Here is an 18,985-nt window from a genome sequence, read left to right on the forward strand (position 1 = left end):
AAGACCAAGAAAGGAAGAGGAAGTGAAGGCACTTACGGGTAAAGCATCAGGGGGCTCATAGCTGACTTCTTCCAGATTTGGGTGTATGAAAGGCTGGTGGGGGTCCTATCCTCCCCAGAGGGTCAGAATTATTATTATTAAAGTATGGGGTCTAAAATGACCAGAGAAAGTTAAGCAAAGACTCTATCATCTGGATTTCTCCTTGATTAATTCCTCAACAACCGAACTCACATTAAAGAAAAATTCTGCCCTGCAGGTTAAGGGATGAGCATAGTATGATAAATATACCAACGGAGTGTCAAAAATTAGAATATTAGGTTTTTATGCTATTAAATTTAAACAATAGTAGAGGATTCTTGTATTTCTCAGAGCCTACACAAAATCTAACATTCTCATGAGGTAGTACGAGCAGGTATTATATTTAACTCTAATCTTTAGTTGAGGTTATTGGAGCTCAAGGAGGGTGAGAATCTTTCTGATTTCTATTCCTTGCGCTTTTCCCTAAACAGGAACATTCCACTTTGGCAGCCCCTATACCTCCTGTATACTGACTTAGCATTCTTTATGGTGACAAGGTAAGGCCTAGGCTACTAACACCTGCTGCACCAGTACTCCTCTCACCTGACGGGCTTCTGCGAAGTTCCCCCGGAGAATGCAGGATGCCAGCAGTGACTCAGGTGGGGAGAACATCATGGGGATGAGTGAACTTTGAGTTTGGGGTTGCAACCGGCCATCTAGCTCATTCTTTCCAGACATAGTGTTCAGACTTCCCTCTGTTGGGACATAAGAACATGGGGACCAAGGAAGCAATAGAAATTGAGGAGAAACTATATTGCTGTCACTTCCCACCAAACTCTCCTTTATTCTAGTTCCTTCTCTAAAAGGTGTGTAAATGGGTCTTGGCTTTTCCTTAGTTGAATGGCAAACCTAACCCATCGTCTTTGAATGCAAGAGTTAAGTACCATTCTTAGGTATTCACCTCTCTTCTCTCTGCAGATGGGCAACTCAATTGATAGTGAAACAGCCCTTTCCCTGCTGAAATCTGTTTGGCTATCTGCAGAACCAACCTTCTTCTCATTTTTAATTGATATATAATTGACAATGTAACATTGTATTAGTTTTAGGTAGACACTATAATGATTTGCTATATGTATATATTGTGAAATGATCACCAAAGTTTAATTAACATAGTTGCAAATTTTTTTCTTGTAATGAGAACTTTAAAGATCTACTCTTAGTAACTTTCAAATATATAATATTGTTAACTATAGTTATTATATATTGCTGTATATTACATCCCTAGGACTTATTTATCTTATAACTGGAAGTTTGTATCTTCCAGAACCAACCTTCCTAAACACAGGCATGAACTGCTCAGCCCAGGCTTATACACCACGGTGTATGGCAACTGCATATCAAGGCAAAGCTGCTTGAAGTTGGTAACTGGTTGGGACCCCCATACCTGAAGTACTTGTGCTCAGCTCACTGCTTGTACTTTCCAGGGATGGATTGGAACTTCTGTCCCGGCCATCTAGAGGTATTAGGAAGAGCAGAGAAAATCAACCATCAAATCCTTACAGTGTAGAGAGTGAGAATTTGGCTTGAAAGTTAAGATCTGGGTAGTTGAGGTGATGGAGAACTATGCCTACTGCTCCTTTACAGTGAAATGCAAGTTCCTGCAGACCAAAGGTGAAACGTGGGCTTAATATGGCCCCAATGCTCACTTGGTTAGTAGCTTATACCCATGGTTTCCAACCTGAGGGTCTCAGAGCTCTATGAGCTTTCAAGTTACTTCTAGAGGTCAGTGATTCCCATCTATTCACTAAGCACTGTCAATTTTCGGGGAAAAAAAAATCACAACTATTATGACCAGGAAGTAGTAGAGTGCAAAAGAGAGTCATAAAATTTTCTGATACAGAAAACGTTGTCTTTATACTTGAAAAGGTAGGGAACCAAAGTATAAGTCCTGGTCTGCCAAAGACCACAGTATTTAGAGCCTTGGAGGAAAAGCTTTATCTCAACACCTGTTTTATTGAAATGCCAGGGCTTGAGAATGGAGGCTTGTTTTTCCTTAGTGTGGTCATAAGAGGGCGATATCAGCCTCATGCAAGGGAGTGTCTGGTTCACTGTTTCGAAAGGAACAGACAGCTGTAGGAAAGAGAAGACAGATTGTGCATTCTTGGGCTAGAGGGTTAAGTTGACGTAAACTATGCCTTTTAACTCAAACCAATTAACTGATCAGCTTAAGGGCCTGAGCATCTCAGCCTTGATGTTTTCCAGGTTTCTCTCATGATATTCTCCACTCCACCCAGGTATGCTCATCTTTCTCACTGCTACAGTGAGTAGGCTAGAGCTTACTCATTCTTCTGAGCCAGGTTCAAGAGTCAACTTTTCCATAAAATCTGTTTCTCTGACTTTTGTAGACTATGCTGATCTTCCCTTCCAAGAGATTTCTTCTGTTTTCAGGAAGCAGTTTAAGTGTTTTATGTGTACTGTCTATGTAGGTAAGTTATAAATTCTTTGAAGGCAAAGTCCTGGTGTATGCCTCATTCACCTCCCTCAAGATACCTAATATTGTTTAGCACAGAGCAAATTCTTCTGAATTCTGTTGATTATTTAAAAACCAGCAACAAATACCATATGAAAATTTGATCATCTAAAAGTATAACACTTCTATACAATGCTCTTGTATTAAACTCTTTAGGAAAACTAATAATCGAAGTCAAAAGACAAAATGGAGAAAAAATTATAGCACATAATGACAGAATATTTTCCTTAATGTTTAAAGAGCTTCTTACAATTCAACAAGATGAACCCAATAGAAAATATAAACCCTGCACATGAATAGGTAGCTCAAAAAAAGATATAAGTGGCTAATAAATATATGAAAAGATATTCGATCTCAAACTAAAAACATCAGAACAATGATAGACCATTGCTATATTAATCACATTGGCAAAGATTATTTAAAAATCTGATGGTTCTCATTTTTAATGAATGTATGTGCAAATAGGCACTCATATACATTTGGTGGGAATATAAATTGGTCCATCTTTTATTAAGCAATTTGATAATATCTTTATTTTATATCCACATACCTTTGATCTTGCTATTCTACTACTAGATATATTCACACAAGTGTGCAGACATATGTACAAGGCTATTTACTGTAGCATTGTTTATAACAGTAAAAAACTGGAAACAATTTAAATCTCCACAAAAGGGTACATACGATGATGAAATACTAAGTAGCCTTTAAAATAGATAAAAATAAGTTCTCAATATACAGTATGATACATCTGTACATATAAAAGGATATAAACAAAAAAAGAAAGTTGCAGTTCTCAATGTATATAAGTATATATGTATATAAAATGATACACATGCTTGTACTGTATGAAAAATTTCTGGAAGGAAACTATTAGGGTTACTTCGGTGGAGTGGGACTAGGATAACCTTAAATCACTTTTGTTTGTTTGTTTGGACCACGTGCTTTACCTCAAAGAATATTAGACGAGTGGCAGTATGCCACTTGCCTGGTGCATGGGAATGAGGAATGGGGAGACAGCTCCTCAGATTACCTGCCCGGCTCCTTCGTGTCCGACGACCCCGGCGGAGACTAGGGTGCCGTGTGGCAACAGGCCGGTATCTTCGGGAAGTTTGTTCCTCTGAAATGGCAAACCCAGTGGGTCACATGGGAGAATGATTAATATTGATTTGACCCATTTCTGGGGTAACAGGTAGGGGAAGATCTGGACTGGGCTCTGAGGCACGGTTCTGACACTAGTTGCTGTGACAGTGAGTCCAGTGTAACTCCCATGCATTCCTCGCTCACTCCCACATTCCTGGGATGTTTTCCCTCTTCAGTTTCTGAACCCACTGGTTCTGCTTTCTCTCACCTGAGCCCTGGTTGCTCGTTACAACCTTGTATCTCCACTGGGCCTCAGAAAGAATCTTGGAAAACCGGTGTAAGCGGCTCTGCAGTCCATCTCTGCTTCCGGAGCAGCTCTGGCCTTCTGGCAGCTTTGGCTCCTCAGGGGGTGTGTGGCTGCTGAGCTCATCCAGCTGCTCCTGGAGAAGCTTGAGGAAGGCCCCTATTGCAAATTCGTCAGCCAGAAACCCACTGATACCACTAGTAAAGTGCTTTAGGTCCAAAAAGCTATGCCCGTGAGGCCCTGGTGAACTGTCTTTTGGCTCTGTCTTCATACGGCTAGGAATTGTATAAGCAAAACTCTTGGGGACTCCCTGGGAACCCTGTTCTGACTTCTTCTCTGGCTGTGCTATGTGCTGAGGGCTCTCTGATGGGGACCTCAAACCCAAAGGGCTCTTCCCCTCAACATCATCCTCCTCAGCATAGTCCTCAGGCAAGTGAGGCTCTGGGTGAAGATCGGCAGAGGTGATGAGGAGCAATGAGAAGATGTTTTCTAGAAGTTCCAGGCACAAAGAGTCAGGAATGCTGCACAGATACTGCTGACACCTAGCCAGGTATGTTGAGAAGAGATTCGAAGCACCTAAATAAGCACATATAAGAGACCAGAGAAAAAGAGAAAATTCAAATATTAAAAACACGACTTGCCAGACTCAAACATTCTCACAACTTTAACTCGTTTATTTATTTTTAATGACTAAGGGAATTCTGGTTATAGTTAGGAGGATAAGACACTCTTCAGCCATGTCTTTTCATGATTTGCAGAAAGATTTTGCTACCTTAATTAAAAATACAGCTCACTGAACATCTGTCATTTTGTTTTGGCTTTTTAAATATTACATTACTCCTCATCTTTGACAAGCACTCCATATTTCTGTTCCTGAAATGAAGGTAGCATGCAGACTTCTTACTCCTCAACTCCATTTTCATACATTTTTATACTAAAGGTGATCGTGGACAACCTAGATTTCTTAAGAAATACTCACTGGTCAAAAATAACCAAGCTCAGAGGTGAAGGTTTATTCTAAAGCTACAAGGGAGAGATACTATCCAGTAGTCACACAAAGCAAGTTAAAAAATTTTAAGTTGTTAAAAATATAAGTTATTAAGAAAAATGAGAGAGGATAGGACATATGTTCTTTCACACTACAGGCTATGATAATGACTCAGAGGCTGCATTTAAATGATGAATACAACAGAAAAATAATTGAGAGTATGCTCTGTTTGGAAGAGTGAGTATTCTTTCTTAAAACTTATTTCAGTTTATATATCACTTATATACACATACATAAATAAACACGCAAATTATATACCTACGTGCAAACTGGAGTGTGATGTGAAATGCTATTTTTATTGTGGATTGTAGTTTTAAAAAAGCATTCATAAAATACTGCACTAGGTGATGAGACTTCATTAGAACTTAGGCCAATCACTCGCTTTCTCCATGTCCCTTTGATTCACAGAGGTTGATAAATGAATGCAATTATTCTTGGGCATATTAAAACCAAGAGGCACCTCCCCAATCCTGGTGGAAAAGGGTTCCCACACAAAGAACTCTCTGGAACAGGTCATTACCAGCTTATGTCAGGAATGGGGGAGTGGGTGCTATACCTGAGGAGGAGACAGAATCATTCACTGACTCCACAGCCAAGGCCAGGTCCTCAGAGAGACTGTCTTTGCATTCCTGGCACTGGGTGTGCTGGTGTGAGTTCACACAGAGGGCATAGATGGCATACTTCATGGCACAGAAGCTCTGGTAGAGTGTCAGGTTCTGACACTGGCTCAGGTGCTCAGGGACTGGGGTATCAGCTGAATCAGAATGAGAGAGAGAAACAGGCAGAACTTCAGAGTTGGTTCTTTCAGGTACGGGCTTCAAGTATGGCTGAAGCAAAGAGATACTGCATTTCCAGGTCCTCTAAGTGTTTTGACTCTCTCTCCTTTCTGTCCATTCCAGGCCCTTTCCTCTACTTAACACCAACTTTCAGTTCCCTCCATTTCCTTTCGCCCACCAACCTCCCTTCCACCTGTCTGTTCCACATAGCCCTCATGGATGCTTAACAAATCTTTTCCTTACATTCCTTAAAATCTTATTCTTACTTTTTTAAAAATTAAAATTTAAAGTAAATGTTTAATCTACGCAGTGCCACATTATCCAAAAGGTAGGCTTAAAATGTGTTTAGATTGAGTAACAAAGGCAAAAGAAACAAAAGTAATTTTTTGGAAAAAATATATGATATTTTTAAGAAAGCAATGAAGCAGACATCATGGGGAAAAAAACTCTATTGAAGTTCCCTGTACTCGTTTAATAATTTATAATTTCTCACTTAATAAAATGTTGAACTTCAGGAGTAAGGGAGAATACCATAATCTTTGAAGGGCCTCTAAACATCTTACTCTGGCTTTAACTCTTTTCATACAAAAAGCACAACCTTCTCAAAGAAAAAGCATTAAATGCAGAAAAGCAAAAAAGAGGAAAAAATATCACCTATGATCCTATCAACTAACCACAACTATCGTTAAAATTCTGATTTAACCCCTCTGATTGTGCTGCGTATGTGTATACACGTGTGCAAGTCTAAGTTGAGTGTAATGACATTTTCTATATTATTTAATTTTCCCACTTCTTAAAAATCCATGATAGCATCACATTTGATTATGCTTCTTCATTAACTAAATTTCTGCTGGCTGTATGTAGTTCTACAGAATGAACCCCTTACCTAGGCAGATTCTTCTAGGGCAGGGCATTGCAGCAGTTAGGGATGCTTTGTACTACGATGCTGCAATAAATTCCTTTATGTACAGGCTTCCTATTTATTACTTCTTCTAGAAAGCTGTTTTGCCAAGGCCAGAGTAAGAAGGAGAATGAGATCAATATTGTTTTAAGCCCATTGCCTCTACATGGCATTATCACCCAAGGCCAGGACTTGCAAGAACTTGCACAACCGTAGGAATAAGTGGCTTCTTAAATTTTGTATTCCTTATGCCTCTCTTGTCTTACCTTAGTCTCAGTCCTATTATTGCTCCCTTTTTGCCTTTTCCAAGTTTAAGTTCTAAGTGTGTCCTGGTGGATCACTACGGATAAGGTTTAAAATACTTCTTTAGAAGTCTTTTGTACTAGTGTGTAGAAAACAGAGCATTTCAGTTCCTTTAGGAAATCTGCTAAACAAGTTGCCTACCTTTCTAGAAAAAAGTATAGAATGCAGTAACACATTTCCAATTAGTGGCAATTCCTTTTAAAGTAAATCAAAGCAATATCTAGGGTGAGTAACATCTATTACCATATGAGAACGTTTGTTTCTCTCAAAGCTAAGAGTCCAAGGCCTGTGTGGCAGGTTGTGACTACACTATGATAGGATTTTTGAGAGCAAAAAAGCTTGTTAACGGAGACTTGAATTTTAAGCAAAGATCTAAGATTAAATCAAAGCTTTGCTACTGTTTCAGGCAAGTCTTTCTTCCAAACCTCTTTATCTGTTCAACAGAGTATAAAGAAGATATGGGAGAGAAGGCAGACACAAAATGCGCTATGAGAGAGCTTATGAAGCATGGAGAGACTCATAAAAAATTTGCATCACTGCCAACGACAAGGCTGTGAATTCAGAGGGCATTTCCTAATTGTTTCATTGGAATGAGGGTATGGTAGTGGTTATTGAGATATTTCCACGAGGACAGAGGTTCCTATGGGACTGTTCTCAGAGGATTCCCCTACACCTCACCAAGAAAGGGGAGACATGTTCCTCTATCTTCTAATCTCACTGGGGCAAACAGCACTTAATTTAGAGGGCACATGCTAGAACACCCATTTAGACAGATTACCTCTAGATAAATCCTGTGCTGAAAGAAACTTGGGCAAGATTATCCTAAGAGGAAACTGCCCAAGTCACTCTATTTCCAACTCACCATGCTCTTGCTGGGGGTCCTTGGCTGGCACCTTCTGTAAGAGCTGGAGAACATCTTCCTCCCTAAGGGCTGGAAGGTTTGTAAGGTGATGGAGAGAGTAGAGCACTGAGTGGCTGCCTCCACCATGTAAATGACACAAGAGATCTCTCTTTGGTATGAGGTTACTGAAAAGGAAAGATGGGAGGGTGGAAGGGAAGGCAGTTTATATAATTGCTCTAAGAAAGACCAATCTCGATTCCTCTCTGGCCCACAACACAGGTTTCAGTTGCCCAAACACAAAATTTCAGTTGTTCTGGGATAGAGCAGAACATTTATTTACCCTCAAGAAGTACAAAGAAAGGGCCTTTAGGTCTTTAGAATATAGAAAGGGCCTGCAGATGAAGCTTCCTAATTTCTGTACTCTTCCTAGCTAAGAAGTGACACAAGCTTCTCTGCTTTACTTTGAGTAAAGGCCTCTCACTAATTCTCACTTTGCCTACTTTACTTCAGGAAGTGCTAGTGAAGTAGGTGAAGAACAGGAATCCAGATGTAGGCAAGATCTAAGGCCAAGTTACCAGGAAAACATAGCTCACACACAGTTCAATAGGCAGTTGTTGAATAAAGGTGTCATCCAGGATAACACATGGCTAAGAATGCCGACTACATTTACTAGCTGTGTCATCTTGGGCATGTTACATAACACCTCTGGGCTTCAGCTGCCCCATCTTAAAAATGAAGATAATATTGGTATCTACCTCATAGGATTGTTGTGAGCAAAATCACCCATGTAAAGGGCTTGAAGCTATGCCTGGCATATAGTAGGTGCTCAGGAAATATGAGCTATTGTTCTTTTTATCATTGTTACCCTAAAATTTTCCTCTACTTATAACCTTATGGCTATAGTAAAGATAATTATTACTTATATTTTCTGGTTTAATAGTTAGGATAATTATTAGTTGGTGGTTAACATTGTCAACTCAAAAGATTTATGTAGAAGATGTCTGGAAATGGTCACAGGCGCAGAGCATGGGGTTAAGTGTGCCCAATGGTGGGAAGGGGGCTGGCCACATATGGCTGTACCTGCTCTGCTGTACACACCACTCCAGGACCTCCAGGTGAGCCCACAGCCCATCACAGGCATCTCTGAGGAGCTTGTCGCAGCTGTGGTCCTGTTGATATAGAAGAGATGCTGACTCGAGCATCTGGGGCCAGAGATTGTGACCGACTTCAGTACCCTGCAATCCGCCTCAGCCCAAAGCCCCATAGTGCTCACTTCTGGAGCAGCCCAGGCTGCAGAGTAGAGTTACCTGGGTCCTGTGGAGTGTCTGGAGCAGCCTCTTGGCTGACACTAGGCTCTGGCAGTGTGTCCAGCCCAGGAGTGCAAGCAGTCGACTGAGAGGCCTGAATTCCCTATCTAGCAGACAGCCAAGACTTGGGAAGTCTTCCTCTTTCAACAGCGCTAGTGCTGTCACCTGCAAGTCAAAGGAGGCTGTAATAAGCAGTTATGTGGACTTGCTGCTCATTAGGGTAAGAAGCTTTTTAGTATATCAGGGAGATGTCTGATAATGACAGACATGGCCGGTTGAGTAAAAAATGTTCACAAAAACACTAGACTATAAGCTCTTTGAAGGCAGGGATTGACTTCTGCTGTAACATGGCACATAGGATAAACATAGAACATAGCACGTAAGATGAGGTTGATACATATCTGTTGAATTAAGTTGAAGCTCAGTGCAATCTGGAAAAAGGTTAGAGCAATTAAATTCCCCTGTCAGACAGGTGACATACTGCTTCCACTGTCTTTTCTTCCTCGTACCCTCCAGAAAACTTATACATATCCAACATTTTAGTTCCTGCCAAAGGACCAATATAAAATGACTGCATTTCTAATAATGAATGACACTGGTTCTCAAAGCCTTCTTTCCCCTAGGACTATGGGATGGACAGATCCAAATGACTCACTAATAATTAGACTGCTTTATGTTAGACAAATGAGTGGGAGAAAAACAAGGCATGAAAAAGCCTATCTAAAGTCCCTGGGTACTTCTCTGATGGAGAATAATTAACTTTGACCTACCAGGATCTGTTCAAGGAAGTGCTTGCTGTTGCTCAGGCAGTAGAAACAGGCCGATTTCCAAGCCTGGGCTGGATCAGGATTGGAGAATAAGGCTAGCATTGCCCGCTCGGGATCTAGATGGTCCGGTGAGGCTGAAAATCAAACCAGAAAGGTTACCAGGGAACCGGAGCTCTTCTTTCCTAAGCTAAAGCCCATTTGAAAAGTCAATTGAATTGATATGACAGTTTGCTCTTTTCAACACTTAAACCAGGTTTTCTATACTTCTATATTAAAACGCTTTACTCCTCTCAGTAGCTTCTGAAAAGCTCTTTGCTGCTATTACTATTACTATATATATATTTTCCAGCATTCCGTTTTAGACTACAAAATCTGTGCTTTTACAAAAGGACACCTCACCCTTTTTGCTCAGCCTCTCCCATTAGATTTCTTGAGCAACATAAAGGCACCTGCCTAGAGGAACTCCAGAGAGGTTGGGCATTGTGAAAATACCAACACATCAGGAGAAGCGGCAAAGAGAACACACCTTTTCCCGAGGATGTGGCCTTCGGTGGCTTTTCTGGGGTCTTCTCTGCATAGGTATGGCCATACAGGGATACCAGTCCACATCCGTCCTTATGTAGCAGGCAGCTGAGCAGCTGCTCCTCCTGCAGGGGACTGCCTTCAGTCTTGCAGGCCTCCAGCAGTTCTTCACATAGGAGACGCAGCTCAACCCCGAGTGGCTCTGCAGGGCAATGCAGAATCCGCAGGGCTCCATAGATGGCATCTGCTTCCCCAGGGGGCCCAGCAGCAGGGCCCTTCAAAGCTCCCAGTGCTTTTCGAATGAGGTCCACCAGTGCCTTTTGCAGAGGCCAGCCACAGAGGCCAGTGCCATTGTCCTCCCTAAGCAGGAGCTCCAGCAGAGCCTGCACTGGCTGGGGGGCCTGCCTCAGAAGGTCCCAGAGCACAGAGACAGCTTCTGAGCTGAGCTGGAGGGTCCAGCTCTCTCGCCTCTGATTTCCATCAAGCACAGGGTCTACCGAGTCTTGTGATAAAGCCTCACATAGCTCCTAAATAGAGAATGAAGAGAAAGATGCATGGTGAGCATGTCGAGAATGTTATCACCTGTATGCCTTGATGTTTTCTTCTTTTCAACGTGTGTTTGTGTATAATAGTAGCAGTAGCAAACACTTCTGTAGTAGTTACTATGTGCCAAGCCCTTTACAAAGAAAAATAAAATAATCCTCACAACAATCTTAAGAGGAAGATACTCCTATTATCCTCATTTTACAAATGAGGAGATTGACAAAAGAAATTAATTCAATTGCCCAAGGCTTCCATGTTCAAACTCATCCCCCCTTACCACCTCCAAAATGTATACTGTCGCTTTAAATCAGGAATTGCAAACTCATAGACCAAGCAGGTAACAAATGGGCATAAGACATTATGCCAGCTCAAGGCATTTAAATTCATTTTTTTAAAACATTACACGCCATTCCCACATTACACATTAATCCCCCCGTCTAAATCCTAGCCATGCTTTAAGGCATAGCCCATTTCTTACTCCTCTATAAAACCTTCCCCAACACCTCCAACCCAAACAACTCTCTCTCTTTATTGGGCTTTGAATCTACTCAAATTAGTATCACATGGCTTAGTATTTAATTGTTTCGTGTGTGTATTAGTCCTTGCTCCCCAACTAGATTAAGTACTTAAAGGCAAGAAACTCTATAGCCTTGTTTGCAGGGGCGGGGCAGAAGGAGAAAAGGGGGTGCTTTAGGACCATGCCTATGTATGGTGCTCAGGGATGCTTCTTCATTAAGTGCCCCAAAGATGGTCACAGGACCATGAGTCCTTGACCTAATATAAGTGAAAGTCCCCACCTTAAATCTTGCTGCTAGTACGTCTTTAATTAGCTGGTGGCAAGGTGATAGAAAAAAATAAGTACTAAACCTCAGAGCATACTTCAGGCACTTAAGTATAGATATAGTAAAGACTTAGTTCGAATCTGGCCCTCGGTTTTTGTGAGGATTAACTATAACACATTCAGTGCACCTGTTGTAGAAGAGGTATTCAACAAATATTTCTCCCTTCACATTCTCTACCATATACTGGTGAAAAATTCAAGCACCTAAGTTTAATCCAAGTTATGTATTCCTTTTACATGAAATGAAAAAAATCTTTAATCCCCAGCTATTCTTAGTACTTCTGGACAATCCACCTCTAAGAATTCTAAAATCAGATAAGTTTATCCTAATTCTAAACTCCTCTCAGAGGGGCTTCTACCTAGCCTGGTCTTGCCTGAGAATAGCCTATAGCCATCTTCTCAGGGACCTGTCTTTGCTGGATCCCTGGAAGCTGACATGGTTGAGTGACTGTGACTCTGGGCAGATGGCTCCAGAGCCCTCTCTCACCTTGAGGATGTCCTCTGGAATGTCACTTTGGAGGTCTTCTGACAATAAAAGAAACTCAAGCTTTCTCCGGAAAACAGTTGGGAGTAACTTCTAAAAGAATCATAAGAAGGCAGAACAGTGATTAGGTATATGTTTTAGTTAACAATTTATAAGTAAATATTTCTCTTCAGTTACTCTGGTTTCTGCTGTTTCTCTAAGATAAAGTACTTTTAAACATTAAATTCCTAGATATGTTTTGAGATACTTTATAAACAAGAACAGCTAAGCTTGGGTGCATACCCCTCTTAAACACTCACACTTAAATCCCACATTCCAACTCCGTTTGCTCATTTCATGTGACTTTTTCTATCACTTGAAGTCTTTTTTCCAAGAATCCCCCTTGCAGTGTCCAAAACACCTAATTATGAGTAAGCATAATTAGGAGGGTGTGGCCCACATGATCCCTAATTTTGATATTCATTATAAGTTAGAAAACAAAAATAAAGGGAAAGGATCTAATGTTTATTAAACACTTATGTGTCAGGTACTGTGTGCTATATTTTCACATCTTTTTAAAAATCTCATTTAATCTCTAAGTCAAACAAACCTGTGGCATAAGTATATATTTTAAAAGATAATTGTTCCTAAAGATGAAATGGTTAGGAAGTATATTTCAATTATTTTAAGCATGAAAAGGAAAAAGTGATCCCGATGTTTGTTAATGAGACATGCCACCAGAGAAGACCAACGAAAAAAGGAAGAGAAAGCTATGACTCTTCCTGCACCTGCTTGTTTCAGAATAACTTCCCTTTTCCTGGTTCTTAAGAGCAAAATAAGTCTCCCTTTCTCCAGACACAAAGACAAATAAGATAAAGTCTGGGAATAATCCTGACAAACACTGCTTTAAATTAGAGACACTGTAAATCATGTAACTGATTAAAGCTTCCAGAAGCTGGGTTTTACGAAAGGTCCCCTAACTCGCAGCAAGAAGCACCTGCAGGATTGTGTGTGTGTGAGGGGAGTTACAACACAAGACCACAATTACTCTATTCACGTAACATTCATCACATCAGAGGCTAATATGATCTAGCACATTCTGGGCCCCAAATCCTATTTCTCCTTACCACACCCTTCCCTAATGCACCTACACCCGCATAATTGCATAATGCTAGTGACTGGAAGCTGGTGAAGAAAATTCATGCTGGGAAGCTGAAGGTTAGTGTTTTTGCTGAGGACTAAGAGGAAGAAATAGGTAAGATGTCTAGACAGCAGCCCCTTAAGAAAAGAACAAAGTCTGTTTACGATTTTAGAACTTTAATCTAGAATCCTGATAAGTTCATATTTATTTTTCTGGTGAAATTACATTATACATATGCGGGGTCAAAAACGACTCACATTTCTAAAGCAAGCAAGAATTTGTTCCATGTTTCTAAAAAAATTTTCTTACTACAAAAGCAAGGCATGTTCAATGTAGAAAAATGAGAATTTACAAACAGGCAAACAAAGACAGACAGACAGACACACACACACACACACAGACACACATCTTTCCATTGAAAGAAAACTACTATTAATACTGTGGTCTAAGGGCATTCAGACCATTTTCTATATATGCATCGATGCATGCATACCAAACGTACTATTTTGTGAACTTTTCTTTCTCACATAGCAGAGTATGAACGTTTTTCCATGTCACTGAAAACTCATTTACCACATAATTTTAATAATGGTGTGGTATTTTACAAATAGATAAGCCAGTCCTATACTGTGGACATTGGAGTTGTTTCCAGTTTTCCTGTATTAGAAGCAGCATGGCAGTGAACATCTCTGCAGTTAAAGCTTTGCACACATGCTTACATGTGTATAGATCAGTACAAGATGAAAAAGCAGATGGTAAAAGTGGATGAAAGAAGAGAAAACTGACTCACTGTTTCAACTAATAATTAAAAAGGAAGCTTTTGGCAGAAGGTGGGACACTGGAAAAGGATAGGCAGCCAGCAAGCTCAAGAAGATGAAGGCCACTCCAGGAGTAGGACGACTCCTAGAATTTACTTGAAACCTTAGCCCTTGTATAAAATTTTAAAATTCTCTAAGGTTCTTGTTTAAAGTTTAAAGCATTCCCATTACAGTTTAAATAACTGAGGCATTGGAGCCTTAAGGACCAAATGATCTTCGATGTTGGCAAAAACAAGAGCAACTCAGTCTGTGCTAAGGAGCCAGGGGGAAGTGATATCCACTGCCTGATCTGGTTGAGCAACTGTCCACAAAATAAGCAACCAATTAGCCATAAAGTAAACAAGTACCCTTCAGTCAGGGCAAAGTTCATCGGGTTTCACAGATCTCGTGTTTGTACTGGAAATATCCTTAGTTGGTAACAATAAAACATTTTTTATGTTTCTCTTTGAAGATATTACTGAATATTTTAGCTCAAGTTTTTGTCTTTTAGATCTGAAACTATAGCCAACTGTTAATCATTCTGGGGTTATTTTTCAGTTTTGCTACTTTCTTCCCATTCATCCTAGTCTTTCTGTAATTTCTCTTTGCTAGACAATTGGCCAAAGCCTGGATTATACATTTAGATTAGTAATTTCTATTACTTTTTGACAGCTCTTGTAGAGAAGAGTACAACTGGAACTTAAGACAAAAATTATTCTGATGACTGAGTAAAGAAGAAAATTAGGCTAAATTATAGATATTTACAAAACAGAATTTATGGTTTCTAACTTTTAAGCCAATAAAGCCTAAAACTAACACTGAGGTGGAAAAAGCAGAGGACTGGAAACTCGCAGTCAGATCTTGGTTCCAGCTATAGTTCTGCCAACTAACTTTACGCTGTGACCTTGGGCCATTCATTTCTTTTTTGAGTCAAAAGTTCTTCACTTAAATCTTGAAGTCTGAGGAATAATACAAAATTGCCTGAGGGAAATACCTTTAATGGATATCAACTTCTGATAATTATCACATATTTCCAAAAAGGCTTTTAATGGCAAATTTTCTTTTCCTTACAAGTTTTCTTTCTGTGTTAACTTGCTCATTTTGTTTTTACATTTGGTAAATTTTAGTTCAAATCATGTAATTAAATTATTAATTAATGAGGTTTAAATCTGTAAGATTTCACTAGACTGGACTAATTGAAATAATATTTTTGGAAGAATAACCAGCTCAGCCCATTCTCTATTCATATGAGGTTTATACTTTATTTGCTATCTTGTCATTTTCACTGAGTTCGGCAAAGCTGTCAGGCACAAGTGTCACAGTGGTTTTTAACAAAATGGTATCACCTCAGATGGTATTACATGCCAATTATGTTAGTGAATTAATAAATGAATTTAGGTAAGGAGACAGCAATAAACATTTAAGCCATTCTCACTATCGATATGGAAAGAGGAATATGACAAACCTCATAATAAAGGAAGTAATAGACATAGGGGAAATCTCACAACCACTTCCCAGTTCTTCTCAGTCTTGGCCTCAGGAGAAAATTTGAAATATAAACCTACTTACCTTTTCTTGGGCCAACCATTTTTCCAGTACAAGAAGCCAGACCCAGGCTAATCGCTGAGGATTGATGTCTTGTCCACATCTGAAAAATATAAAAAGAAAGAATTTCTAAACAAAGACTTTCTATTAACCTTTTCTCTTTTGTGATCCAAATTTCAGATTTCACTGCTCAGCTTATTTTAAATCTGAACAGTAAAGATGTTGTTCTAATGAGAATTTTAAAATATATACTGCAGATCAATAAAACTAAAACCAGAATAGAGCTAGCAGCTTTCATAAAAAAGTCTTAATCTTTACCTCCACCTCCTTATCTAGTCTTTATTATTTTTAATCAAAACACTATCACATAGAAAACCATAAAGCAAAGCTACCTAAAGTATAATTTTAAAGTATAATCAAGTAGTCTTCAAGAAAAAAAGGAACTTGATAAAAATTTATTTTTAACTCTATGCTAAAAAGGTTATAGAAATTCATAAGCCTTTCTTTGAAGTTAGTAATTAAAAATGAGACAGTAACAGGCTAGAACCCAAATTTAAGGGGAAAAAATAAAGAAAAGAATCACCTATGTCTCCATTCTACATATGCTAATACAGTACTTAAAAAATATAACATAACTGCCAAAGTAAGGAAAAGTGAGGGAGAGACTAAACAGTACATTTAACTCCTACATCACTAGTTGTTACTAGCACTGCCAGGAAGAACTTCATTAAAAATTTAGGTAGATAACAGTGGTTGCCAGGGGGCAAGGAGGGGTCTAAATACTAAGAGGTTGTGTATCTTGATTATTGAGGTATTTAGATGATTTATCTACACATGAATAAAACTGCATAGAGCTACACACATAATAAGGAATGCAGATTTAAAAAATGGTGAAAACTAAATAAGGTCTGTAGTCTAGTTAACAGTAATGTACCAATGTCAATTTCTTGGTTTTGCTACTATACTATAGCCATATTAAATGTCACTATTGAGGGAAGCTGGGGAAAAGGTGCTTTTTGTACTATTTTTGCACTTCTTGTGAGTCTATAATTATTTCAAAATAAAAAGCTTTAAGTGAATTCACTTCCGGTCCTTTGATAAAGCTACAACAATATCTTCAATTTCATAAGAGGAGAGCAGGGTTTGCTTTTTTGGAGGCAAATGAAATGCTTTTCAACGCAGTTCCACCATCTACTTTAATAATAAACAAGAAATGGTGGGTTCAGACACAATTTGCTGGCTAGGCTTAACAGCATATTCAGATGATAATTCAAAGCCAATATTGATTAATAGGCATGTATTTTAGAGGTAGCTTTTCAGAGCATGTGAAATACCCTCTGCATCTGCTAATTCTTCAGAGGGTAGCTGAATGAGGCACATTGACCAGAATCCAAATACTGAACCTGGTGTCTCCTGCCCTGTGACTGCCTGGCAGGAAGAGAAATCCCTTACCTCAGCTGATCTGGACACACCACCAGCGCCTGAAGTATATCTTCCACTTTCTTTGGGATATCCCCTTGTGCCTCGTGTAGCTGAGGTACACACGCCTGTGCCAGCTCCCATTCTCCTCTGCGAAGACACTCACAGAAAAATCCAAAAAGCTCCTTCTGGGAAGCGGTTTCCTCTTTTCCAAATGGATGGTGCATTTTCCCAGCACAGAGTGCAGGGAGACGGAAAGGGATGAATTACGCAGAACACATTGTCAGTTTTCGTGGGGCACCTCCTATAAACAATTTACACCAGAGTAAGAAGCAGAAGAAGCAGTGTTTGGACAAATTAGCAACTACTAGCCGGACAGGGAAAGGCGGGACTTACTTTCCTAATTATCGTTGTCAGGTTGATTTGACATGTTACTATCTTTGTTTGAGAAGTTCCACCTTTCCCCAAAGGGGTGGATCAAGCATCCAATATCCAATTAATATTAATAGTGTTATTAGCCCGGGGCGCAGACCCATAACTTCGCTTTCGTATTCCCTTCTGAACTTTATACCTAGTCCAGCTCCAAATCCCCAGGTGGTCACGTCCTTAAGCATGAGAAATCCAGCAGGAACCTCCCTAGTTTGAGCCCTGCCTGAAGGAAACAGATTGAAAACCCAGAGATGAATCTGTGTCAGAACTGTGGGGCGGTGGGGTTGGGACACAGGGACGCTCCCTACAGGGGTCGTGGAGAGCGCCCCCGCCTTCTGCGTGGTGCCTTACACTCACCTGCTCCTGGCGCCCAAAGAAAGAGAGATCTCAGCGCAGCCATGTTTGAACCGAGTCAGGTGACAGATTCCATCTGGGAGGTTGCGAGAGTGGTGATAGGCTGACGACTGACAGCGGCCACTATTGGTCAATGGAGGGAAGATGCAAATAAAACGCCATATTTGTTTGGGTCACGTGACGCCGCCTCGCCGGACTAGAGAAGGCTAGGAAGTTCGGAAAGACTAAGTAAGCGCCATCCCTCTCAGTTTTGACAGCTCCTCTGCTCTACACCTTCCGTTCTGCGTTCCGCGGAGCAGGTGGCGGGAATAGCTGTATTCCTTAACTCCCCCTGCCCCGCTCTTTTCCCCCTAGTGTTTGAAGTTAACGTATACTGAGCGCCAACCAGTACCACTGCTTTGCCATGCCTTGGGGACACCTAGAGCAAGACCTGAATCCTCTTCCATTATTATTCTGTCCATTCGCGCTCTCATAATCCCAGAACTCTACGTTTTCTTCTGTTTAACTCCATTTTCTTCTGTTTAACTCCATTCATTTATGTGCTCTCTTACCCGGAACCGTTAATTGAACGGTGTGCTTAGGCTTTAGAAGCTCCCCTGTCCTCAAGTCTGGTGAGGGGTGCAGGTCAATAATTAATATAGAGTGAGCTAAATTATAAGAAAGAGTTATGCATAGGGGAGATGTGAGCAAAGAATGAGCAAAAGCTTTTCGCGAATACAGTAATCTGAATCGAGTCTTAAAGTAACGGTTTGACCAATTCAGCATTTCCCAAACTACTTCACCACCAAAGGGTGGTGAAAAAAAGCAAGCCAAAACAAACCAAAAGCTTTCTTCCAAATCCTCTTCTATGATTAGTGGAGTCTCATATCTCTTTGGTCCATTAAGCAATTTTTAAATGTGACGAAAGAAAAGAGAGAATTCCAAGCAAGGTTTCTCCTGGCTTCATACACTCCTTGCCGATGTCCTTCCACCGAATTTTGCTAATCACTACATGGAGAAACGGATTTACAGCATTGTTACAGAGTGTGACTACAATTCCCAGCAAGCAGCGGA

General features: G+C 40.2%; 2 protein-coding genes across 5 annotated transcripts in view; one reads left to right on the top strand and one right to left on the bottom strand.

Annotated features, from left to right (window-relative positions):
• The window catches only part of ZFYVE26 (zinc finger FYVE-type containing 26), a 55,963-nt gene extending 37,888 nt beyond the window's left edge, over window positions 1-18,075 (bottom strand). For 3 of the 4 annotated variants that reach the window (XM_015591948.2, XM_006915148.3, XM_025049131.1), the window contains exons 1-14: window positions 17,936-18,075; window positions 17,183-17,453; window positions 15,755-15,833; window positions 12,272-12,361; window positions 10,405-10,927; window positions 9,882-10,012; window positions 9,112-9,276; window positions 8,885-8,973; window positions 7,826-7,989; window positions 5,540-5,737; window positions 3,900-4,511; window positions 3,582-3,668; window positions 1,463-1,531; window positions 622-773 (exon numbers count right to left, since the gene is read on the bottom strand). In XM_015591948.2, the coding sequence (XP_015447434.1) occupies window positions 622-773; window positions 1,463-1,531; window positions 3,582-3,668; window positions 3,900-4,511; window positions 5,540-5,737; window positions 7,826-7,989; window positions 8,885-8,973; window positions 9,112-9,276; window positions 9,882-10,012; window positions 10,405-10,927; window positions 12,272-12,361; window positions 15,755-15,833; window positions 17,183-17,376 (2,553 nt within the window). In that variant the 5' untranslated portion in view covers window positions 17,377-17,453; window positions 17,936-18,075. The remainder of the gene's footprint in view (window positions 1-621; window positions 774-1,462; window positions 1,532-3,581; window positions 3,669-3,899; window positions 4,512-5,539; window positions 5,738-7,825; window positions 7,990-8,884; window positions 8,974-9,111; window positions 9,277-9,881; window positions 10,013-10,404; window positions 10,928-12,271; window positions 12,362-15,754; window positions 15,834-17,182; window positions 17,454-17,935) is intronic. The other variant, XM_025049130.1, reaches the window with a different exon arrangement.
• Window positions 18,076-18,098: 23 nt separating this feature from the next.
• The window catches only part of RAD51B (RAD51 paralog B), a 488,946-nt gene continuing 488,059 nt past the window's right edge, over window positions 18,099-18,985 (top strand). Inside the window, exon 1 of the mRNA XM_015591934.2 lies at window positions 18,099-18,160. The gene's annotated coding sequence lies outside the window, so the exon portion shown is untranslated. The remainder of the gene's footprint in view (window positions 18,161-18,985) is intronic.

The sequence above is a fragment of the Pteropus alecto genome, unplaced genomic scaffold, assembly GCF_000325575.1.
Source record: "Pteropus alecto unplaced genomic scaffold, ASM32557v1 scaffold276, whole genome shotgun sequence".
Lineage (NCBI taxonomy): Eukaryota > Metazoa > Chordata > Mammalia > Chiroptera > Pteropodidae > Pteropus > Pteropus alecto.